The sequence below is a fragment of the Neopelma chrysocephalum genome, unplaced genomic scaffold (assembly GCF_003984885.1).
Source record: "Neopelma chrysocephalum unplaced genomic scaffold, ASM398488v2 Primary Assembly neopelma1_124, whole genome shotgun sequence".
In the NCBI taxonomy this organism is placed as follows: Eukaryota; Metazoa; Chordata; class Aves; order Passeriformes; family Pipridae; genus Neopelma; species Neopelma chrysocephalum.
This window is the reverse complement of record NW_020897786.1, coordinates 2,766,543-2,791,992: the sequence shown is the minus strand read 5'-3', so window position 1 is coordinate 2,791,992 and position 25,450 is coordinate 2,766,543. Positions and strand designations below refer to the sequence as shown.

Below are 25,450 nucleotides of genomic sequence, written 5' to 3'. Positions count from 1 at the left end.
CGCAGAAATGAGCTGAGTGTTCCAAACAAAGACAAAGCCTCGCAGAACAGCTTGTGGGGTGTGTATTAGGGTTTTTTAATTCCTAGAACTAACCCCTTGGAATGCTCTCTCTGTGTTATCCTTGACTAATGCTTTCCTTCCTCCCAGCTCTCTCTTTATTGAGTAAAAGCAACTAGTTCTGCCTTGTTTTCTTCCCAATATACCACCTCTTAATTGTGCTCAGAACAGAGGGAATTCCTTTTGGCACAAGTGTTGATCTGTCACCAGTAGAATGTTAGAAATTTTGATGCAGAGTAAAACTACACACACTTTCAAAACACTTCTATTTTAGGGGTTGGGTTTTTTTCTGCCTATATTTGTTTATTTCAGTTCCTGGGAATGTGAGTACAACTCTTGCCATGGTGGTGGTGGGATCTGACTTTATTTTTTTTTTAAAGTCTAATAAATCCAGTGTGCCCAGGAATATTAAAACAATTGTTATGATCTTTGTTGGTTTGAAATATACCTCAAATTGGATGTTTTGTCTTTGCCAAACATCCAACTTACTGCTTAATTTTAATATTTCTCTAAGCCAGTCATGTTAGGTGGTGTTAGAGCTTGGCTCACTGCAAGACAGAACTACTGCCCTCCTCATTTTGCAGCTCTTAATGTTAAGGATGTGGAAAACTAGTATTTTAAAAAAACCCAATGTAATTGTTAGTGTAACCAGAGAAGAGCAAAATCCTGTAATAATGCTGCATCCTGGTGAAGGTTTCTGTAATTCCTAGGGTAAAGAAATGCAGGCTTCCTTTGTTCTCTGATAATGTTTTTAAAATTAGGCTTCCTTCACTTTGAGATTGGAAGCCCAATAGTGCATTCCCACTGTTCTTCCTTAGGCATCTCTGTACCTCCTCCAGCAGCACACCCAGCAGAGATCAGTGATGGCCAAGAAGCCAGAATCTGGAAAACTGTGGGACTGTTTGTGCCTGGTTCCTTAGGGACAGACTCTGTGTCAGTCCCACACCTATTGATTATTTTCTCAGCAATCACAAACCTCACCAAACAAAGCCAGGTTGTTGGGATATTTTAGAAAGCAAGAGCAGATTCAGCTAATGCCACATTTCATCTCAGAACCCCCACTGGAGGAATGAGACTTTATTCAACTCAACTGTGTGATTTGCACCTGTGGAAGGGTTACGAGCACTGTTCAGGTTGTGGTCAGCTGGAACAGCTCAAAACAGCCAGTCCAAAAAAGCCCCAAAATCTCAAATTCCGAATTGAAACCTTAGCTTTGACTTACAGAAGGAGCAGGAAGAAAGATGGTGAAGGTCAAGTGTCACATTTTCTGTGTTTTGAGGTGAAGAGGCCTTGTGATCCTGCAGGTCTCTGCCCTGGTACATCTGATCTCACGTTGTGAGCAGCACATGCAGAGTAATTCCCAATTCCAATACTAAAGCTGGTTAAAGCACCTTGTCCCCATGTTATAACTACACAGGTTTCTTAGAGAGAGGCTGAGCATTCTGGTTGGGAAGGTGACCTCATGGTCATCCCCAAAATGAGTTATCCCTGGTTCAGGGGAGCTCCCAGCTCTGTGGGAATGCACACGAGGATGGTTCTTTGGACAGTGAGTGAGAAAGACTTTCAGAGGAACAAATATAAGCTAAAGTCAATGAAGAGAACAGAATTGCTCTGCTTGGCCTGAAATCTTTCTACCTATAAAGCCAAGGATCTAGCAAAATTTGATTTCTAAACAAACATTGGTGTAAGAATGTCAGGGAATAGGGCAAAGGGAGGATAATGGGACAGCAGGTGGATGAAGTGTCAATATTGCAGAGCTTAGAATTGCAAAGGTTTCCTGAACACAAAGCAGATAAATTCAGTATCTACAAACACACCTCCTACCGAAAGCACAACAGGAGGCACAAATAATCCTGTTTGAAGTGATCTTGTGTAAACCACTTGGCAATGTGTATTTATTTCTCTATATATTGTAAGTGGTTTGGAGTACATAGAATTTCCAGCTACACACTGTCCTTTCCTCCTCTGTTTTAAAAAACAGAGCTCACTAGAAGTACAAGAAAAACCCCTCAGAAGGCAAACACTGACCTTAATGTTAGTTTTGAGGTAGCAGTTATTCTTGTTACAACATGTATATCATATGAATATATAAATATACCTTCTCTCTACAGAGGGTGAAGTGTGTTGTGCCTTTCTCACAACAAGAAAAGTCACATTAAAGGGTAATTTCACTACAGTTTGGTCCTTAAAGCAAAATCCTTTATGCTGCATAAATGCTGCTGACATGGGTGTGCACCAACATCTCTGAACAGAGGGGTAAGGAAATACTTGCTCATGAAGTTACTTTACCAGCCCCACTGATTATCAAAGCAAAAAGGAAGAAGCTGAGAAACCAATCCACAAGTAATTCACTGTAAGTAAAGAAAAAGCTGAATTGTTTTGAGAAAGCCAATGAACCCTGCTTTCAATAGGAACAGTGCTAGAAAGCCATGACTGTGCCTGTTAAACACCAGGGTCGTCACTTCAGAGCTGTGGGGTGATTCAACTGATCCCAATTTCTGGCATTTCAGGTCTGCAAAAAGCACAAATGCTGCAAAATGCTTTTACCAGTTCCCTGTTCCTCTTTCTGGCTATCCAGGTGAGACTGGATAAATATACCGGGCATATTTATATATATATATATATATGTATTTATATATACCAGGTGGCAAAACACCAGGTAACAATCTATTTTGGCACAGCGTATCCTGAGCTGCTGCCCACCATTCCTGTGAACCTGGAGCCTGCTTTCTGTGGAGAACAGCAGCATGCAAAGGGTCCTTTCTGAGCTGTGGAAACATCTTCAGTGCCTCAAGCACTACCTGCTTGGCTAATGAATATGCAGTACTTGCAAATAAGTAGTGATTTCCTTTAAATTAATGGCATGGAGAAAGCCAGTATGTTGGGAAAGCATACAAAAAACGCAGAGAAATAAAAAACTTATTTCAGCAGGTACCTGAAGTTATGACCAGAAGGGGAGATAGAAACCTAAATATTTTCATTTTCTCTTTCACAAAGTACTTATACTTTTCTCCCAAGAACTACCAGATCCTGTTTGTGTTATTCAAGCCTCCAGTGACACTGCACTTTCCACAGTTCCTCTTCTCCTTTTTTTGTATTTGAGACATTTTCGGGGGTGCGACTGGTCACTAACCATGTTTAAACACGCACTGAGCACAAAAAGACCCAGGTTTCCGTGATACAAACAATAATTTTATGATCCACAAAGTATCACAGTGTTAATTTTCGAGGAAATCCAGTTCTTCATAATTACAGCAAAGACTGTGATTGTCTTGGGTAAAACACAAGCTCCACCTGTCAGGGGTGGCCTCTGCTAGAAACAGCTCTGAAATGCTAGATATGGGTTAAGAAGGTAGTCTGTGCAATTAGTCTTTATGTTAATTATTGATTTTACTGAAGCAAAATGCCAGCAGGGCTGTCTTGCTTTGTGAAACAGAGCTTTTGGAAGGGTGTTGCAATAGTTCCTTCTGAAAGAATCAAAGGAGAGCATTTCAGAGCCAAACAGGGCCGATGTCGCAGGGTCTGGGAGACACTGAACCAGCTCCCAGCCCTGCCATGGATGGTCCAGAGGAGCTGGAACAAACCAAGCCAGATGCTGAGAGGCTGCCATTTGTGTTTCCATGGAAACAGAGATTGGCTCCCCACCGAAGGTGATTTGAAAATGTTTAAATTGGCATCATTGTAGGTAATTTGCAAGCCCCTAACATTTGTCGCCGCATTTGTGTGGCAATAGCAGCGGCAGGCACAGCTCAGCAGCTGGAACGTGGGGCTGTTGTAGCAGCTCAGCAGCTGGAATGTGGGGCTGTTGTAGCCCTGGTTTTCCCCTGGAAGTGGTTCCCTTGCTGCTGGTGTCTCCAGGCTGCAGGGCTTGGAGAGACACCAGAGGCTGGACTGTTGTGCTTTGCTGGTGATGCCCCCCAGCCATGGCTGTGAGCTCTGTCTCACACATGTCGTGGCTGTAGAGGCACCAGCGCCTTCTACTCTCCGTTTGCTTTTCCAAGGGGACCACAATACACCTGAGGAGTTTTGCAAATTACAACCATCTTAACACCTGGATTATCTGAGTGTTCAGCACCTCTTTATATACTGCCTTCATACTTTTCAGTCTCCTTCATCCTCTTTCTGTGTAGAATCTAAGATTTACTGCCTAATCCCTCAGACTCCCCAAAATCAGAAACATTCCCTGTGAAGAATGTCTTTCTTGTAGCCCTGGATGAGCATAAACATGTTTGTAGATGCTATTTTCATATTTACCTATTGTCAAGTCCAAACCTGCCACCCAGATCCCTGATAAAAAGCTTTGCTCAAAGCAGTATATAGTAAAAAATTAAATGAAACTTCCATTCTAATGAACTACAAAAGTTGAAGGGTTTTAATACAAACTTTTTTTAAAAAAATCAGACTTTTCATCACTTTCCACTACAGAACAGATCCAAATGGTACATTCTGCTGCCAAACAATTTAATTACTGGGGGGAAAAAAACCCTCTGTGGAAACGTATTCTTGGCCTTATCAAACAGAAAACCTGATTTTTAACCTCTCAGAGCAGCGCTGGGCAGGAGCTGCAGCAGCTGTTGGGGAACAGTTGCACTTAAGGCTCATTATTGACTCAGCTGAATTTCTGAGTGGAGCCACAGGCGAAGGTGAGGTGAAAAGCCCCGTTCAAAGAGTGAGGAAGTGGAGATGAAAGGCCCTGCAGGTTTCCAAAGCATCCTGAAAACTGTCTCAGCCCTCTGCCCACCGAAAACGCTTCTGTTTGGCACAAAGGTATCGATATCACTGTTTTGTAGGGGGAAATTTCAGGCAGTTCCAGGTATTTTCAGTAGAAGGCATTACAGCAGTCAGCAGCATAGGAACGTTCAGTGATTTTGTCCCCCTTCCCTCAGCCCCACAGAGCTCTCTGCCAGGCTCAGCCTTTCCAGCCTCTGTAAAATTCAGGCCACTCACATCAAAATATTAACCCAGTCATGAGATACGGCATTTCAGAACTGCAGGCTGTGTTGTCTTGTTCCTATTTAGAGGACAGGGTAAGAGATAATTTTCTCCCTCTTTTCGAGCCCTGCAAATCCTGCTGAGCCCTGCAAGGCGTGGCACCCTCTGGACATGACCCAGCACCGCTGGTAGGTGTGAGCAGTGGCCCAAGGCTCTGCCCATCAGCTCTGCTTCATCAGAGCCAGGGCTACAACTCACAGCAGCTCATTGCTGACAGCTCACCAGAACACCTGCACAAGAGGCCTGAGCTTCTGCAGCCACGGGTGGTGTGGGAAAAATCCCTCTTTTAAATTTAGAGAGATGGCATAAACTCAGGGAACAAAGGAACAAGGAAGAATTTATTTGGCACGCCGGGTCTTTCTCTCACCGAATTTCTGGGGAAAAAGACCCTTTGGGTTTAAATCTTATACATTTTATAGTTTCACAAAATCTCACCCTTTTTCAAATAAGTTTAATGTATTAATTTTTGCCTAAAAAGGTTTCTTTTCTCTGAAAAGGGGCTTTCCCTTTGTTCCAATTGGCTGCAAGGCATCCCCTGTCAAAGATGATGGATCTTCCTTTGTCCTTAGCCCAAAGAGAGAAAAGAACCCCTGTGTACAAAGTGGCCCCAAAAGATTTTAATTTTTAGGAACTTTTGTATTTCCCTTATCTGGCCGAAAAAGACTCTGATACTCAAGTCCAGTTTTTGGAACTTGGATATCTTACAACTTTGTGATATGTCTATATAAAAAACCAATATTTTTATTTCTCATAGTGGGAGACAGAGTCACCCACAGCACAAAGGGAACAGCCCATGCTGATGGCATGAGGGAGCATCCCTGGGGATGATGGGATGATGAGGGAGCATCCCTGGGGAGGTGACTGTGCTGCACCGGTGCCGGGGGGTGGGATGGATGCGGGCTCAGAGCTCAGTGTGAGGGTCAGTCAAATAATTGGTTTTGTGGTTGGAGGCCAAACTAAAAATAACAAGAAAGTAGCACAATGCCCTCGATGCATTTTTATGAACCCCAACAGCAGCAAAGATGTTGGTTTCAAATCACAGCTGCAGCTTGGAAATAGTAACAGGAAACATTTAGTTTTAGAAAGACTGAGATAAAACACTTTAAAATCTTCTTTTTTTTTTTTTTTTTGCATGCAGATCAAGTAGTATGACTAGTGCCCATGCCCTCAGAATACTTTTTTTTCAGGGAATTTTCCCTTCTGGAAGAAAGCTTCCATCCTTCCTCCTCAGCACCATCAGAAAGTGAACCCTCACATTTCTCCTTCTCCCCCTCCCATGCAATGATGCTTTTCTCCTGCTACTCCTCTTGCCCTGCAGACTCTTGGTTGCCCTGTTCTGCTTGCACTTCATTTTGCCTCTCAAAGTCTCTGCACATTCTCTGTCTTCTTCAGACCACCAGGAAGGAAACTTGCCAGTTCTCCAAAACACCAGCTGCAAATTGCCCATGGAGAGAGGATGGATAACTCCAACCACCAGCTGCTGCAGAGCTCTCTGAGCAGATCCCTGTGCCCCACTGGAGCTCGGGGAAGTTGGGAGACTTCCCCACGACCAAATGATGTGGCTGGGGCTGCAGGGATAGCAGGGAACCAGCAACACCCAGGAGCAACATCAACTAGTTGTAGTAAGTCAGTCCTGCTGACTTACCTGTTCTTGGTGGGGCAGGACACACTTTTGCACAGGCAACCACATGTTTTCTTTTCTTTTTTTTTTCCTACCCTCCGAAAACGCCAGTGAGTATTTAAAAACACATATTTAAGAGTGCTTAAAACATCCTACAGAGGTGAACAGAGGCAACCTCACCTGTAGGACAGGTATTTTGGAGAGTGTATCATGGAAGCATCTGAGGTGTTACCCTCCAATCAGATATTTGCTGCTGTATTATCACAGCTGGGTGAGCTGATCTGGGGAGCTGCCTGAAATTCCTGCTGTCAGAGGGTGCTGGGTGCGGTGCTGGGTGCTGCCCCTTCACAGGTCTGTGAAGCTTCACCTCAAGTCCTGGTGCTAACAAACTCTTAGCTCTGTTTTTTTTCAAGACTTTAGATTTTACTTCTAAATTTCACATATCTTGCATATTCATACAACCATTTCCATGAGGGCATGCAAATCAGGAGTGTTCTCTGTATTGACATCCAGGTACCTAAATGTGTGCAGACACCTGCACATTTCTCAGGGTTCTTAATTTAACCAGAGTCTTGAAAAGCCTTTTTCAGTTGCAAAATGCAACTTTGAGCTACTCTTCCCATGTGCAAATGCATGGGCCTCTGCCAGCCCCAGAAGGTGCTGCAGAAACGGGGCATATACTTTTCTTTTGCTTCTTTTTCCTTGCGAGACCACAGTGGTAGATGATGGTTCAGCTGTAATTTCCTCCACAGCTTGTCTCTTTGCATTGTACTGCTTTCCTTTGCATTTTAATTTCTCTCTTTCCTCTTGTAGCTGATCAAATCATATCACTGAATTTACTGCTTTTTTTTTCCCCCCTCTGTTTTTTTTTTTCCTGTCCGCTCACATGCACCCATCGCACGGAGCAGCCTGACACCATTTGACATTGCCTGGCTTCCTCATTTCAATATTAACTGTTTACTAGAAGAGAAACAGGTTTGGGGTTGGGGTGCTGAGTGCATGCATGAATCTGTGTGTGAGCAACAGCTTTTTTTGCCCTCTGTCCCTTCCCAGCCACAGGTCATTAAGCTGAGCTGCCTGGAACTGCCCTGTGCTCTGGGCACCAGCCTGACTCGAGGAGGGACAGGTCTGTGGATGTGCTGCTGCTCTCTCTGCTCGGGCTGGGGTGCAGGGACAAGGCTCAGTGCTGTGCCTGCTGCTGCTCTCAGCCCAGAACGGACTTGCTGAACCATCCTACCCCTCTACAGAGCAATTACAATGACCCAGCTGCAGTTTAAAGATGCTTTTTGGGTAAGTGAACATTTCCTATGTGTTTCCTATATTCAAGGTATCTGTATTTAAAGTTTTTTTAAAATACAGCTTGGTTCTATACATAGTTTGAAACTAATTTAATGCTGTTCTGTGTTCTAAATTTAGTTCAGTAAAAACCCAAATTTGTGTCCAAGCAAAAACCCACTGTTGAGTAGTGTAAGTGTTTGACCCTGGGCAGAAGGGATGCACTGTAAAGAATATATCCAATCCCCATAAAACAACTGACATTCCCAGTTCCTGTGCTAGGTCCAGAAACCGCTTTTGAAAAGGACATGGATTTGTTTGTCTCTCTGTCCTGAGGACCCGTGTGCAGTGAGTGTCCTCAGCTTTAGGAGTGGCTCCCCTGAGCAGGTGAGCTCCTGGTAACTCCAGGCTGAATTCTCTGCTGTTTGGTGCAGAGCAAAGGCAGCAGCTGCCAGCAGGATGCTCCTGCTCAGCTCCCTGCAGAGTCCATCCTGCTGAGAGCTGCAGGAGGGCAGCACCAGGCGTGCAGTGCCCAGGAGTCCTGCAGGAGCACGGGTGGAAAGGATCAGCAGTGACTCTCCACAGCTAAGCCCAAACACTCCCAGCTCACCTAAAAGCAGGGAATACTAAAACAAGGGGACATGCCCCATACTTGTTATTGGACTTTTGGTTGAAAACCCTTTTGGTCTCTTGTTTCCAAGCTCTCTCCTTGCAGCTACAAGATAAAAAGACCCGAGTCCTTTCTCTCTCAAGGGTAATCTGAGGTTCTCTTGCAACTGAAAAATGAAAGCTCAAATCTAAAATTCTAACATTGTGAAGCTGGGTTAACAGGATGTTATGTGGTTGCCTATTGTCTGAGCATTCATTTATCCAGCATCTAGGACTGCTTTAAAGAAAGACATGAAGGCATATGAATTCTTCCTGCCATTTCAAGGCTGTTCTTTCTGCTTGTGCTTGCTTTCTCTCCACCCACCCTTCAGGGTAAAGCCTCTCTTGGTAGAAAACAGAAGGGCAGGGGCAAAATCACATTTCAGTGAGCCACTGTCCTCTGGGCACTTCCAGGAAGCCCTCCCCACCCCCATTCCAGCACCGGATCTGAGCAGTTAAAAAAAAACAAACTAAAAATGCAATGAGGAAATACAAAAGTCAATGTTATTTTAGTGCTAACTATGCTTGACCACACCCAGGTGAGATTCCCCTTTTTTATACATCTACTAAGTGCACATTAGATGTACAGATGTATGGGGTGAGACACAGCTGGGAGCCAGTGCCACCCTGGGAGCTTCTGCTCTTGCGTCGATGAACTTGGAAAACGTGCCACGTGACTTTTAGAACTGGTACATTTGGTATATTTACTTTTCGAGGTCTTGGTGTTTAGGGAGAATAAATCCAGCTCTGGGAGTAGTGTGAGGGTGATTAACACCAGCTGACAGTCTGGCCAGGCCGGTTCTTCATGGCTCTTCCTCCCTAAACTCGTCTCCTGTGCTTAGTCACGGTACCGTGACTCAAATCCTTGCTTTGCTTTGAAGTGATCACCTTCCTCACAGGAAACCATCTTCGGCTTTAATATTTTTTTTGGCTGGAAATGTCGTTATCACCCAGCCTGATGAGGAGGGCAGGACATATCCGGTTGCAGGATGGCAGCTTTAGCTGTGCAATAATAAGTCTTTTAAAATGCAAACTTCCAGGATATTGCACAATGCAGCACAAGCGTGCAGCGTGCCCCCCAAATCACCAGATCAGCAATTATTTTTGCGTTCATGAGGCTCTGTTATGCCCATTAGTGAGAGGAAAATGTATTTGCGTGGTTTGCTTCAGTGAGCAGTTATCTCCTCTATTTGATCTGTTCCCTGAATGGAAGGGTCTTTATGACTGAAAACCAAACACAGTGTGTTTGCACCGTGGCAGGTGACTCAACACAGATCCCTGATCTCTAATTGCTGCCCAAGGGCACTGCTGCACCCTCTCCCTGTACTACACCCTGACCAGGTATCCCTGAGCAACAACCCCCTGCTCCATCATCAGTAAACTTTTGGATAAGGAGAAGTTTCAATGTAAAATACATAAAGAAATCCTAAAATCAGGAGATTTTCCCCAACTAGCAGAGAAGGAACACCATTGATTCCTCTCCAATGATCTTCAGATTTCGTAAGAACAAAGTGTCCTGTCTTTCAGGAAAATGCAAATTGTTCCTCGTAACAGATTTAAGTTTTGTCCTCTCTTTCCCCCTGTTAAATTTAGCAGTGATAGTACTATACTAAAACTTTCACACTTGTGTCTTTGTTTAATTTTATTTTCTTTGTAGCATGGCCTGGGCTAAAACCCGTGTACTTTTTAATTACAATTTTTTATTTCTATATCCTCGATCCGTAACAGTTTAAGTTGCTCTAAGCCTGCACTAAAATGTGCTTCTTAACAGAAGCCTTCTATCCTTCTATAAGATTTTTTGGAAAACATTAGTGAGATGAAAGTTCAGATTGGGTTGATAACCAGTGCAGGGCTAACAGATTAATATTCTGCTGGGCTGCTGTACAAGTGTAATAGATGCTACCTGTCCTCTCCAGCATCATAAGGGACAGGAAGGGAAATTCCCACGTTAATGGGGAGTATGTCTGCAATCCCAGCTGAGATCCGTGCTAACAGGGTTGTGTTAACAGGCCGAGTTCTGAGCAACAGGAATGTTTTTTGTTACAAAAACCACTATCCAATAAAATCTTTCCCCCTCAGACAGAAATACTGGGTGTCTTTCTCAGTCTCTCTCTATGTTCTTGCACTCATCATTTGCTTTTCCTTTGCAATTCCTGTCACTGGCTTTTCCTTCTGTTTTGTTTCCCTCCAACGTGCTGCTCAACACTCCAGTTGCAACCTATGAAATGCAGCTATTTCTGGCCAAGAGGTAGGAAATTATTGCACCATTTCCAGGCTTTGTACCCCCCTGGGAAGGGGGAACGAGGAAGACTTTCAGAGGAGCTGTTTGCTTTTTGGGGCAGGCTCCAAAGGGCCCAGAGCTGAGTGGGAGCAAATCTATTCCCTTGGACAGCTTTGAATCCAACTCAAGCAGCCAAGTAAATTCTGAAAATATGCCATGGGCTCCTCAGGTCCTTCAGATTTCAAAGGACGTGCTTGGAGTGTGAAAGGCTTGTTCCTTCTCAGCTGTGGGATGAGCTCGGGGCTTGTGGATTCTCACAGCTCGGATTTAAAAGTGTAAGTGAGACATGGGCCAGCAAAGACAAATTTTGACATGTGAGCTGGCACAATTTGCCTCCCTGCCCTGCTGCACACTGGCCTGCACCACATCCCTGCCTGTGCAGCCCCTGTGGTTCTGGTCAGACACTGCAGCAGAGGGAGCCTTGAAAGTGCTTCAGGAAAAGAGTCTGTTACAAAGATGCCTAATCTCTCTTGCTTTGGCTTCAGGCTGTGTTCTGCCTCAGTTCAGTGCAAAGCTGACTTTGTAGGTGAGCCTCTCAACTCTTACTGTAGCTTTTCCACACAATGGTCTATTATATAGGCCTAAAAAGATGTAATTAGCTTCACAAATAATTGAACTTCTAATGAGACTCTTAACTGTGGAACAAGAGTGCTGAGATGAGGATAAAAGTCACAGTAAAACTAAAACTACCTTCTAGACTCACCAGGCAATGTACTGAAGAAACCCACCACCACCTGTTTTACTCAAAACAGGAAGGTTTTTTCCTACTGGGAGCTACTCAGCTTTCCTGGGGAGGTTCAGCTTTGCAGGACCCGTTGTTTTGCAGCAGGTCTGTGAGGGGGAAGTGAGACTGGGCAGGTTTGTGGGGAGGGGTCCTGCCAGCCCTGGCACCGAGGCACGGCTGAGCTTGGGCAGGCAGGGAGGGGGCTGGCAAACCTTCCCCCCTGGCTGGCAAACCTTCCCCCATGGCTGGCAAACCTTCCCCCCTGGCATCCCAGCTCTGCAAGGGGTTCCCACCGAGTTCTATTTGAATCAGAATGCACCAGTGGCATCTGCATCTACTGACACAGGGCAAATGCACATAAACAATCCCCCAGCCCCTGGGTGGGCCAGGCTCTGCTGCCAGCATGGTCCTGCATCGCCCTGAGCCCCAGAAGTGGGGCCAGGGGCAGATGTATGGCCACAGCCCTGCTCATATCCAGGCCAGGTCACCACTGAGGGACGTGTGTGGAAATGGGGAATAAAGGGGGAACCAGCTCAGAAAAGTTGAACCAGTTGCCCAGCTGACGTCTGTGTGTGTTGTGAGGTCACTTCATCTCCACAGAAGAGGCTGCTCTACTCTTTTTTAGCACGTGGTTCCTTCCTCCATCCCCCCACCTGCTCTGGGAAGGACACTTGGCTCACTGGGACGATGAGAAGCACCCATGAGGTGGGGGCAACCACAGCAGTCATTGAAACCAGAGGAAATCACAAGCAGAAAACCTGATTAGTCGTTGTGGCTATGGAAATGCTTCACAAGTCACTGCTGAGCAGAGCACAACAGCTAAAATGAAGCTCAAATGAACTAACACTAGATGAATGGGTTTACAGCAAGTTCATGTTAGGTCAGTGACTGAAATAATTAGACAGTTAAATACATTTTATTACAGTTTTCTGATGACCATGCTGCAGATGAGGGGGTTTGACTATTTAAATCAGTTGATTAATGAAGTAAGTCACTGTGACAAATTTGTTAATATTTTTACACAGTTGTATCTGGTTCGTTTGGACCCATCCTGCTCTGCAAAAGTTGTTTGGTTTTGCTTGGGCTCAGAGAAATGGAGGATTCTTATTTATGCCAACTTTAACTGTGCCATGAGTATGTATTTTAAACACAGAGTAGGTGAGTCACCGACTCTCTTTTCAGTGCACGTACACAGACACATCTAAGGAGCAGAACAGCACCTAAACGAGCACTTGTCACACACAGCTTGAAATGGAGCCTCAAACAGAGATCAAAGAGGGTGTCCTCTGGCTTGCTAAAGCAGCCTGTTGAGGTGCATTTTCTGCTGGCAGAGTCACAGAATAGCCGAGGTTGGAAGGGGAGATCTCAGCCAGCGCAGGGCTGGTCACAGCACCTTGTGCAGCACCCAGCTTTGAATGTCTCCACAGATGGAGGCTCCACAACCTCTCTGGGCAAACTGTTGCAGCGTCTCACCGTCCTTGCAGCAAAAAAAACGTCTTATGCTTAAACAGGACTTTTAGAATTTCAACAGGTGCCCACTGCCTCTTGCCCTGTCACCGGTTGCCCCTGAGAAGCCCTGGCTCCATCTCCCCTCCTCTCCCTGCAGGTATTTATACACACTGGGCCACCTCTGCTGCAGGCTGAGCAGTCCCAGCTCTCTCAGCCTCTCCTCCCATGACAGATTCTCCAGGGTGAATCTCAGAGTCTCCCTGTGAATCTCATTTCCACACATATTTTCCCGGCAGGACTGGATGATTCACAGCCCGTCCCTTTCCCCCCACAAGGCTCACACAAGGCTTGTCTTCCTTCAGATTTTACACTCGCTGGCTGGGGACCTTGTGCTGCTTTGCAGGCACAGGGCAAGACCTGGAATTTCAATCCAGTTACTCTCATTGCATGCTTGTATGACAGGCAAGTTAGGCTGCTTACTTATATTTCAGCTCCTTTTAGCTCAAAAAACCCTTCTTCTGATTTCATTTCCATGCCATAATGTGGCAAGGCAGATTCTGGCTGGCAGATGGCACAGAAAACACTAGTTTCATCTCCAATTTAATCTAGATTTTGTAATAAAACTTTTCTCAGCAGCCACACTGCAATAATGTACAAAGTTCACTGTGCTGTTCAGTAAAAGCTTGGGGATTTGAGGCTGGGATGAGGTGAGGGCTCTGCATAGGGATCACTCAGGGTGTCAGGGTGAAGAAACAAAATCATGTTGAAAACACACATCTAGATCCCAACAGCTTTTCAGTTCTCCAAAGAACTGCTCCCTTACTATAAATGGAGTTTAGTACTTCTTTAAAGTGGTGGGAAAATGTCACTGAACAAGATTGAGGAATTGAAAAGTTCCATAGTTCTTGGTACAACTTTATCTTTGCTCGAAATGAAAAGTAACAGTCTTGAGAATAAAGTGAAAACGTCCCAGCTCAGTCTAGCTTAGAGATACCAGCTCCTGTTGTTCCATTCGGGTAAATAAATAAATAAAGACAAGCTTTTTTTTCTTTAAAGCAAGAGCTTTTCAAATCAAAAAGCTATTTGGTGCTACTCCCAATTTGTCCAGGCCTAATCTATTCCTAAAATGAAAGAAAGATAAAAAATAAAGGGTGGAGAACAAAGAAAAGAGGAAAATAGATGGTCAGCAGCCCTGAGGTCTGAGTCTCATCACTTCAGTGCTGTAATTACTGCAGGGTTATTAACGAGTCAGGACAGACAAACAGCCCTGGGGCTGCTGCTCAGCAGGATGGGAATCCCCAGGAACGCCAGGAGAAGGAGAGGGGGCACCTGCCATTGCAAGACCCTGGCTGCACACTTGGTTAGGACTTGTGTTTTTGACAAAACCTTTTTTATGGGAAAACACAACCCCCCCCCAGTTCTACTGGAAGCTGGATGTGGATGAAAAAGTTCACATCTGGTGAAGGCTTTCTCTGGAGATGGAGGATTAAGTGCAGTTTCTAACCAAAGAGGAGGGGACCAGACTCATAAAAACCCTCTGTGGTTTTGGGAGCTCTGCAGGGGAAGACACAGCCACGAACAGGAACTGGAGCTTTCACTGCCCACAGCCCATTACCTGCACCTGGAGTCCAGGCACGTATTCCCTCATGCCACCAGATCCATCCACAAGTTTAACAGCTGGAGAAAGGAGAGATTAAAATGACATTCCTCTTCCCTGCACAGGCAGTGGATGGGGGATGTGTGCCAGCTGAGCCAGGGGGGTGTCTCAATCAGATCTGCTGGATCCTGAGGAAATGTATTCCTTATATCAGTGTGAATGTGGATTTTTGTTGTTTTCTGTTGCTGCTGTCCTCAAGAGGTGAAATGTGGACTTTTAAAACCTTATATAATAATTTGCAGGGCAAGAAAACTGTCTCACTCTGCTCTTCTCTTTCATATGAGAAGCTCATGAATTTTGCTGGTTAATGGACAAGGCAGCTGTGAGTGATTGGACATCTTGTGTGTGACAGTCGGGCTGATGCAACAGTTTTAACAGCCCAAAGGGTTCAGCAGTAGCTGTGCTGGTGTGTGTACACACTTAGTTAGAGCTTGCCCATTTCCCAAACCTCTAGAGTTTGCAGCAGAAAGGGGGTGCATCCAGCTCATTGATTCAGCAATTCTTCAAAATACCAGCATTAATCCATTTTTAGTTATTTCTGTGTAAGGCAGGACAGACATTTATGCAGGTGGGAGCAAACACAGGTAGTGTGATACTGGCATGGTTCTCCCACCTGGACAAACTGCTTGACTTTACTGACATGAAACCCTCCTGTTTTAAGAGTTTCTAAAAACCTAAAGCTGTTTTTGTTCTGTTGGATTGCACAATTCCCTGGGTCTTTGTCATACACCACACTATGGAGTGGAAGAATATGTTGCATCCTATTGAGTAATGGGATATGTTGAAAGTGATGATTGAGGTGGTGAAGATCTCACATAAAATGGAAGTGGTAACGCAGCTACTGGAATAACCCTCACTAAGAAGTGAAGTAAACCTCTAATTCATTCCTCTTGTACAGCAAGGCTCTGGGAATATTTCCTCAAGTTTTTCCCTTCTCCATGTGCCAGGAAAGATCACTAACAAAATGTCTGGCTCACAGGGGAGGCAGGGAGTGTGGGTGCAGCAGTGTGCTGTATTTAGTGCCTTTCTCAGGACTAACAGGAAACAAGTCTAAGCTTTTTAAGACAAGGGGGAGAAAGATATATAGTTTTTTTAATAAATTAATGTACCAACTAATAAGCAGGTCTGTTGCCTGGTGAACAGTTGCCTCTGTCCCTGGGCAAGTCAGGGTTGTTCCAGGTTGCCTCACTCACACTGGTCTGAGACTGAGCCCACGGTGCTTGCAGGAGAGGAGCTCTCTTGTAACAGAGAAGGGACCTGGAAGTGGATGAACTAAAGAGGAATAGAAACAAAAGTAATCTCTGACCATTATTTTGTATAGAACAGAAGTATCCTCTACTTGTAAGATTCTATTTCTCCTTATTTTACTTCCAGTTTCTCTTGTGTTGCTGATGTTATTCAATAAGAGACTGAAGCAATGTCTGATTTCACCACTGACACATTTATCTGTCATGTTCTGGAAGGACCATGGCCAAACACTGCTGTGCCTTGGGAAAGACAGGTGGAAGTGCTCACTTCTGGCCTCTCTGTTGGCCCCCAAGAAGTCACCTTACTTTATGGATTAAACTGTTGTCTAAAGTCACTACATGGAGAAAATATAAAGGGATGCTGTCCCCTCAACCCTGTGTCACAGAGCCACCTCAAGCTCTCATTTAAAGCTGGTGAGGGATTCTGCTTCCCCCGTCCCATTTCCCACTATCCCCATCACAAAGGTGTTCAAGAAGTTTGTTCTATCCGGGTTTCCTGAATGGATTCCTAGCTTTTTGTCACCTTTCTTGTTGTGATGCATCTCTGTCTGCTGGCTCCTTTCTCCTCCTGGCACAGGAGCAGCAGGAGTGTGAACTGCTGTGCAGTAGGAGCATGCCGTGGCCTGAAGGTGGTCAGAGATCCCTCCCTGCAAGAGGCTGAAGGTCAAGGCTGAAGTCAGCAAAAACTCATGGAAAGGGGGAAAAAAGGGTGATCTCAACCTGGTAAAATGTGCAATTCAAGAGAAAGTGCACTGTTTTCCCTGGCTGCTTTACCATACTTGGAATGAAACAATAAATGGCAGCATCTCAAAATTAAAAGAGATGCTCTTCTCCTACTCAGTACAAAGAAGGTGTTCTTGCTAAACAGGACAGCACAAGGTTTCCATTTCCTGACTTTGCTCATGCCTTTTGTGAAGGGTTCCTAAACTGAGCCATTATGAGAGACAGGCAGCTGAATGGAGGTGATTCTCTGGCATGTCTGCAAAGCTCTATTTCTGCCTTCCAGAAGGCAAAGCTCCTTCTGTGAAATGATTGAAAGAAGCTGAGAGTTCAGAGGTCACTATTACATTCTCCAGTCCTCTGGCTAAAGCTTGAAGCTGTGGGATGTAAAAACACTGCCATGCAAAGAAAAACAGAACACTTGTACTCTTGACAGAGAGACCAAAAATTAAGCTACGGTTTTTCTTCCCTAGGAAACACTGTGCATTCTCAGAATATTATTTAATCAAATCATTAAGAAGGGATGCTAAAATGGAGCTAATAAGCACAAGCAGAGTCCTTTTATTAGGCTGGAATTGAGACTTTCCAAGCCTGTTCCCTGTGTGTCATTAGTCTGCCAGGCAGCAGACTTCACCTGCAGAAGTGAAGGAGGCTGTTGTGCAGCCATCACTTTGTAGCTGTGCAAATCATGGGGTGAGTAAAATGTGAAGAGAGCCCAACGACATGCTGTGACTATAAGAATGCCTAATACATAGCACATGAGAGGTCCAAGATGCCAGGGAGGAGGACAAAGGCTCAGGAAGCTGAGAAGCAAATTCCTCTGTCAGCAGAACTCTAAAACAACCATTTCCTTCTCAGAAAAAAATTAACAATGTCAAGAGCAAAAGACCACTGGGAAGCTACTTGTTTGCTCAGTGTTACCAGTTTGGCAATGCTGTCGTGTAGTTTGAGAAATCTCAATTTCAGTTTTATTTCTGGGTATCCCAGCTGCTGCAGGTTTTTTAGTCTGACGAGGATCTTTGCTTTCATTTGAAGTTGAAGCCTGTCTTGCTGCAGGGGCAGTGGGAGATGGCAATCAAACAGCTCAGCAATTGGAATGGTACAGAGGCAATGATTTTTCCCTTTGATTTTTGAAGGTCCCATTCAAGGTTCACCTCTATGCTATGTCTGCCAATAAACACCACTTGCTCCCCTTGAAAAGTGCTGCATGTCAGGTTTAGGTAACAGGGTGCAGTAAAACTGCAAACTAAGCCTCATGTGGAAAATGCCCAAGTCAACTCCTGAAATTATCACAGAAAGTCCCAAGATAGCCACCTACATCCTGAGCAAACATTTTTGTTTCTGATGCACGAAGAGTGAATTTACAAGAAGTGACAGAAATGTTATAGAACCAGCTCCAAACCACCTACTCGTCCTTGCTTTTTCTGCTTATATGGGGAAAAAATCATATACTTTTAAAAAAAGTATTGTGTTTTTAAGCTTGTATAAATCCTGTAGTCGGTTCAATCTTGGAGAGCACAAGCTGCCATCACATTCCCACCCACTCCAACCAGTTTCAACCAGCAGGAAAAAGGAGCTCTTGCACAGTACAGCAGTACACAGCATGGTCAAAGGCTTTTAAGCTCATTAACCAGCTCATTGTCACATGAGCATTTCTAGCAAAGGGCTCGTGTCACACCCAGCTCTGCTCAGGGGAGGATGTTTCAGTTGAGGTTTCTGTTCTGGACAGGATGACCTTCCCCCAGGTGTGGGCTCAGCTCTTTATTCGGCTGCTCAGCTGCCTTGTCAGGTGCTGACACGTTTCCAGGCCGAGGCAGTGGAGGGTCAGGCCGAGAACCCGGGGTTTGGTTTTGCAGAAAGGCTCTGTCACGTCCCAGGGGTGCAGAGCAGAGCTGGGATGGCCTCTCGTGGAACAGGAAGCACTAAACACCAAATCACTTCTTATTGCACCAGGCACCCCCCTCTGAACCACAGCAGAGCTGGAGATGGGATTTAAACAATCACTTGGACATCAGAGACATAAAACAGCAGTTCTTACTGCTATCCCTTTTTATTTCACTGTTTATTTCAGGACAGCTTGAACGGCACAGAAAGAGAGCAGTAAAATCCCTGAGACACTTCATCTCATGAATATATTTCTCGGAATACTTGGAGATTTTAAAGTATACCAGGGGAAAAAACACAAAGCATAAAATGTAAAGCAAGTGATTCAATTACAGTGAAAGGCCACAGCATGGTAGGAAATATCCTAGCATGTACTTTGAGATTATAAATCAGGTTTGACTGTTGGATATTAGATCTGTTTGCTGTTCACCTACAGTACATACTAAGCCCTTGGTAGAGCACTTGACAAGGAGAGTGGCAGATCAAGAGAACAAGACCTAGAAACACTCTTTCTAAGCAGGGCCACTAACACAGTTAATTATATCATTATAATGATATAATTAATTGATACCACTCACTCAGAACAACTTACTTTTAGTCCAGGACTGAGGTATCATGTGTGATGCCACCGTGCATAGAAAGGATTTCTTACGGACAGTTGGCAAATATATTGGCAGAACGATGCTTGTTCAAAACTCACTGTTCCCTGTTCTCTCTAAACTTCCTCCTCTCATTGGTAGTTATTTCCTTTTTGACTCTGGAAAAGTGAATCTTAATTTTTTACCTTACTAAAACTGTTATGAGCCTACCTAAACTAAATAAGATATGATGCCAAAAAAGTTTGATTTAGAGAAAAAATTCCAAAGACACCCATAACAGATTTAGTTTCAATTATTTTTCTCTTTTGAAAATTTGTATGGACCCTTTATTTGAATGAGTTAGCAACATTTAGTATTTTTAGTCTAAAACCACTTGAGAACACTTCTGATCTAAGCCTTGGAAAAATATTAAGAGCAAAGATACGGAATGAACTTTTACAGCTAAATACTTTCATATTTAAGAGAAAGTGTGGGGTTTTTTAAAGATTTTTTAAAATATGAGCAGATAGGACATCTCAAATAATTCCTAAAGGAAGGCTCATCAGTCTAAAAGAGCCCCTGATAGCTGTGCTGTGACTGTCAGTGCTTGTGGCAGTACCACTGCAGCCCGGCCCAACTGAGAGGTGCAAACCAGCTAACTGTGGATTTTGATGCTGGTTTTACCCCCACAGCAGCTCAGCACTGTCCTACTACCTACCAAGCAATGCACCCAGAGTAGTTATTTCTTTTCCAGCCCTTCTTCCCCATCAGGGTGGGGGCACAGCACTCTCCCCATGTACCACCTGGACCCAGTTCCTTGCAGGCTTTGCAGAGGAGGTGCGGGGCCGAGGCCTTTCCTGCTGCCAGCCAGAGCTGCAGCTCCCAGAGCTCTGCAGTGAGCCAAGGAGCAGCTGGGGGCACTCCCCAAACAGCACACAGGGCTGCAGAGCTGCCAGGACTGCCCTGGGGCGGGTGCTGAGATCCTGACAGGCCGGCTTGTCCTGCAGGAGCAGGCAGAGGTTTGAGTTGTGGTATGTAGACTACCTCTAAATAAAGTGCTGGATGGGCAAGCCAGGTCCCAGGATGGCTAGAAATGCTCCAAGAAATGCAGCCACAACAGAAAAGCCACAGTTCCTACAGCACAGCCACAAGGACTCGAGCGGTTCATGTCCCTTTCTGACCATTCCCAGTTGGACATGCAAGGTGTACCTTCTATGGGTGCTTGGGTAGTTTTGCTGCAGTTCAGTCCATTGTAAAAGCCACGTACTAAAACTGTGCTTCAGTGACCAAGCCAGCATTTCAATCTCTCTTCCTTGATATTATTGCAATAGTAACTTTGCCACTTCAGAATGTAGACACTGACTCTTCCAAAAGCTTTTGGGCCCTCTGGGCACCCAGCAGCACACAGCTCAGAGGAATATGCTCTGGAGTGAGGCTGATTCTCAGTGAAACTGTGTCACCCCAGCAATGTCAGCACTGAACTTTCTACCCTCTGGGCAGGGAACGGACCCCATCAGCCTTCCCTTGCACATTCCTCACCAAATCACAATCCTCAGAGCCTGTCCCTGTCAGCTGCAGGATCCAGCTCAGAGCCAGAGCCATGAAGAGTCTCTCCCCCAGTTAAATCCCGTTGTTTACCTGTGTCATTACCTATGCAGAAACTCCTACCAGGCAGTCCCAAGGCACAGATCTCTTGGAAGAGTGCTAATGGGAGGGAGCAGCATCGTTAGGCCTCTAAGGGAGAAAGAAGTGGAAAGAAGGAAGCTATCCCAGTGTGCTTACTGTCAACACCTCTGCTTGCAGTCTCCCATACCTCCTGTCAAGTATTCCAGGAAAAGCTGTTCTGGTTAAACCAGAGCATGGAAGTTGTGTTTTTCGGTCACATACCCTCTTTGATATTCCTTTTGTCTCTGGAGGAGCAGTGCTGCTCGTTGCACTGGAGGGCAGCAACATTTGGGCAGGAGAGAGGAGATGCTGCCTCTCCATTAGCTGGGATTTTCCCCTGGCGGAGGAAAACCCTGGGCTCAGGTACAGAGACACATGTACAGCACTAATGGATGAACCTCAGGACAACACGGCTCTGTCTGTAACACTGAAATCCCTGTGTCAAGCACTGTCTTACCAGTGATTATAGGTCTGTTGGACAACAAGGAATAACTAATCTCTTTAATTAAAGTAACAAAGATTAAATCCTCTTTCATGGCCACACACGCTTTGACTAAGTGGAATCCCTTTCTTGGCAATGAGAGAAATTACTGGTGGTGAGTCAAATCACCCTCTTCCAAGCAACTGCCTAGATTTTGGTAGAAGCAAATGATGTTTTACACATTTAATGACTATATTTACTATCTAATTAAAGCATTTTTCTGATTTCTAAAAAAAAATAAAATAGTTCTTTGACTATTCATTAGTTGTTACAATTATCAGAAAGTCCCAGCTGAGAGGTACCAAGCACTGTCTGTGTAGTGCAGCTTAACAGCCTTTGCAAAACCATTCAATGTGGGTGCTAATTATAACACAAAATGGTAAATGGAAAATAGAATAGAGGCGAGACAGCTTAGCAAGACTAGATGGTTGTTTAATGAGATACAATCTTGCTGTCTGATTGTCTTGACAAAAAAAGTGTGGGTCTGTTATGGTGCTACACAGGAAATCCTCAAGAAAGCAGAGAAGAAAAACAAAAGAGGACTGAACAGAGCAGGAGGAGAACCATAAAGTGCAAAGACACGGATCGGGGGGAGATGCTGGAGGCTTGTGCCAAAATGGAAATGCTGGAGCTGGAGGAAAGAATCTCGAGAGCTGGTCTCAGGATCATTTTTATTCAATATATTCATTGGATACTGGCTAAGACAGGAAGAACAGGCTGGAAATAGCTGTGGTTGAAATAAACAGGTAGAATGAAGTACTGTACAAGAGGTATCTGATAACCTTCAGGCCTGGGGTAACAGAAAGCAGATAAAAATCAAAGTTTCAAAGTGCCAAGTGAGAGTAAGAGATCAGTAGCAAAAAAAGTCCAATACACTCTGGGACCTTGTTAAATAAAACAGCAGGAGAGGAGAGAATTGCAGGCATATCCATAGATCATAGCTCAGTTAGGTGTCACTGCTATGATTTGATAGTGGAAGAAGGCAAATGCAATCCTCTGATGTAGCAGAAGTGTTTCTCAGAGAGCAGACATTAATGCCACGGTACAAAGCATCAGTTAGTCTTTACTGGAGGGGTAAAGCATCGTCCTTGTTCAACAGGGATTTATTCAGCCTTGAACAGGGGCTATAACGACACATGAGAATCAATGAAAGGAAAAAATAGTATGTCAGGAAAGGGCAAAGGAGGTTTGTTTGGATGCAAGAAGAGTTTGAGAGGGGATGCAGTTGTACAACATGTGAAAGAAGAAATAGAGCTGTTGAAATGTCTCAGGAAGAGTGTGGCAGCAGGAGCAGGGAAGTGATTCTTCCCCTGGACTCAGCACTGGTGAGGCCACACCTCGAGTGCTGTGTCCAGCTCTGGGCCCCTCAACTCAGGAAGGACATGGAGGGGCTGGAGCAGGTCCAAAGAAGAGCAACAAGGCTGGGGAAGGGACTGGAGCACAAGCACTGTGAGGAGAGGCTGAGGGAGCTGGGGGGGCTCAGCCTGGAGAGGAGGAGGCTCAGGGGAGACCTCCTCACTCTCTGCAAGTCCCTGACAGGAGGGTGTAGCCAGGTGGGGGTCAGTCTTTTCTCCCAGGAACCAGCAGTAGGACAAGAGGGCTGGGTCTTCAGCTGTGCCAGGGGAGGTTTAGGTTGAACATCAGGAAGAAATTCTTTACAGAGAGAGTGATCAGCCATTGGAATGGGCTGCCCAGGGAGGGGGTGGAATCACTGTCCCTGGAGATGTTTAAGAAGAGCCTGGATGTGGCATCAGTGCCATGGTCTAGTAGGCAAGGTGGTGTTGGATCACAGGCTGGACTTGATGATCCCAGAGGTCTTTTCCAACCTGGTTGATTCTGTGATTCTGTGAAATGTTTGTGTAAGTAAACTTAGCCCTGAATGATTTGTGACTCCATTGTGGTTGGAAATTCAGAAGCAATGTCGCAGGACAAGCGACCGTAGCAGCTCACACTTATCTAAACCTGGGCTGTTGGCATTTCCTCTCCCCCCCTCTGCAGCCTGTGACATGCCAGTGGCATGTGCTGTTCAGACCACAGCCAGATCTGCTGCCTGGGAGGCCTGGTTTAGATTTCAGATCCTTTGGTTTCTGAAACAGGGCTTCCACGTTCTTCAAGAACACATAGTGAGGACAATAAAGCAAATTTTGATATGGATCCCCCTCCAAAATGAAGGTAGATTAAATGAGTGCCTGTGGTAGGAAGTCCTTTTTAGACCTGTGTTTAGCTGGAGCCAAATCTCTCTCCAAGGGCTAGCCAGAGGGGCAACACCCAGATGAATCTGGCAGGCAGGAACTGGTGCCTCCATCAGAGGAGATTCCAGCTCTCCTTCGGAGGCGGCTGCAGTGGCTCCATTTTTAACAAGTTCAAGCCTTACTCCTGTTAGCAGGCAAGGGACAGAAAGCAAAGCTGTGGAGTGAGGTGCTGGCTGTTTTTAATATGGCATTGCTTCTTCCCCTGGCCTTTCATGGCTTAGAGCAGGATGTCCAGAAGGCTGGGTCGAGTCCATTAGGTGGTTTTGTCAGGCCCTGGGAGGGTCACGGTCAGCAGCTGACCCCAGCACACTGCTGTGTTTGTGGGGTTTGGGTTGATAACGAGCTGGTGCTGCATTCTGTGGTTAGAGAACTTAATAAGTGTTCTCTCAGCTGTACAGAACTTGCCATCCTTTCACTATAACAACTGTGCCAGTTTAAAAGAGCTGGGGGGAGACACCAAGTGAGTTTTAGCATTCGCTGAAAAAAGAGATGTTGAACAGAAAGAGCAGAGGAACTTCACAGAGTGCTTATTGCTCTCCCTTTGCTGCCTGTGGCAGTGGCTGACTGCTGGGCTGATACCAACCCATATGATGTTTTCATTTACCTCTGGGCAGCTTTTCTGGGACAAGGAAGCTGTGTACTCAGCTATGGGAGGTAGCTAATTGCATCTGGAAATATATAATCAAAATGCTGGGACTGTGAGCTGGTTGTGGAGCATCTGAGCAGAGTTTCTGCCAGGCAGAGGGAGCCATTTATAAGAATTTTTTTTTTTTACAGCAGTGGTGCCTTCTGCCATTGGAATGTTCTCAAAAAAAAGAGAGAGGGGGGGAAGTGATGAGTCCATTGCCAGGATATTATCAAGAACCTTTCCTACATTCCTCTGTGAATGGCAAAGCTTGCTGCTTCTCATTTATTCCACAGCAGGATCCCTCCCTGGGATGTATGTGTGTAACTTGCCCTTGGAAACATTAGGAAAACTAATGTTTTGGGTTTGAGATCCTGTTTCATAAGGGGTGATCCTATCATTGTCCTGTGGTTGCAACAATGATAACAGTGGGTCCATTGCACCCTCTCCATATGCTTTTATCTACATCATTATCTCTCCTGGCTCTGGTAGAGCCATTTGTCTGTGTCTGCTCTGGACCATTATCCAACTGCCTTTCCTTTCTCCCCTCTGTTCCTGATAAGAATGTCCATTAGGGAAAAAGGAATTACTGCTGTCAAGAAACTGTAGCACTGGAAATGTTACTACAACCTGTAGGTTTACAGAGATTATCTGCAGAAATTTATCCTGGCTCTTGAAGAAGCAAAAAAAAACAACCCACTCCCAGGTCTGCAAATCTCCAGAGAAGCCCCAGGGCCCAGGTGAGCAGCACCAAGGCTGCCATCAACCAGCACCATCCATCCTCAGTGTTCCCCTGTCCTCTCCAGCCCCAGCAATAGGGAAGCAAAGCTCAAGTGCCCAACAGTTGCTTGCCAGAGGATCTTTTCCAAGCCCCAAAACTTAAACAGCTGCCTTCTTCACAGTCATGGTGGAAAGCAATAAAGTAACCCATTTATTAAACGATAACTACTTAGGGGACAGTGGATGGATGTATAAACTGCATTCAGTTCATATATAAGCATTTGTATTGTAGATAAAGTGCTTGAGGGAAGGAACACACTCATTCCCTTTATGGTTACACAGCCCGTGATTTTGCCATAATGCTGTAACATAAAGCTCAGGCAACATTCACCACTGCATTTTCAATAACATTATTGCTCTGGACTGCTTAACTGAGGCACTCTGAGGAAAAATGGCCTGTCCCAGTCCTCTTGTGAGGCAGTGGGAGGACCAGGAGTACAGGAGAAATCCTTTCTCCCTGTGTTACAAATCCTCATCTGAACACACTCCACTGGCTGGGTGGCACAGTCACCAC

General features: G+C 45.1%; 1 protein-coding gene across 2 annotated transcripts in view; it reads left to right on the top strand.

Moving 5' to 3' along the window:
* The first annotated feature begins 6,175 nt into the window (after positions 1–6,175).
* Positions 6,176–25,450, top strand: part of PSTPIP1 (proline-serine-threonine phosphatase interacting protein 1) — a 52,576-nt gene continuing 33,301 nt past the window's right edge. The window contains exons 1-2 of one of the 2 annotated variants that reach the window (XM_027698108.1): positions 6,176–6,671; positions 7,724–7,960. In XM_027698108.1, the coding sequence (XP_027553909.1) occupies positions 7,928–7,960 (33 nt within the window). In that variant the 5' untranslated portion in view covers positions 6,176–6,671; positions 7,724–7,927. The remainder of the gene's footprint in view (positions 6,672–7,723; positions 7,961–25,450) is intronic. The other variant, XM_027698107.1, reaches the window with a different exon arrangement.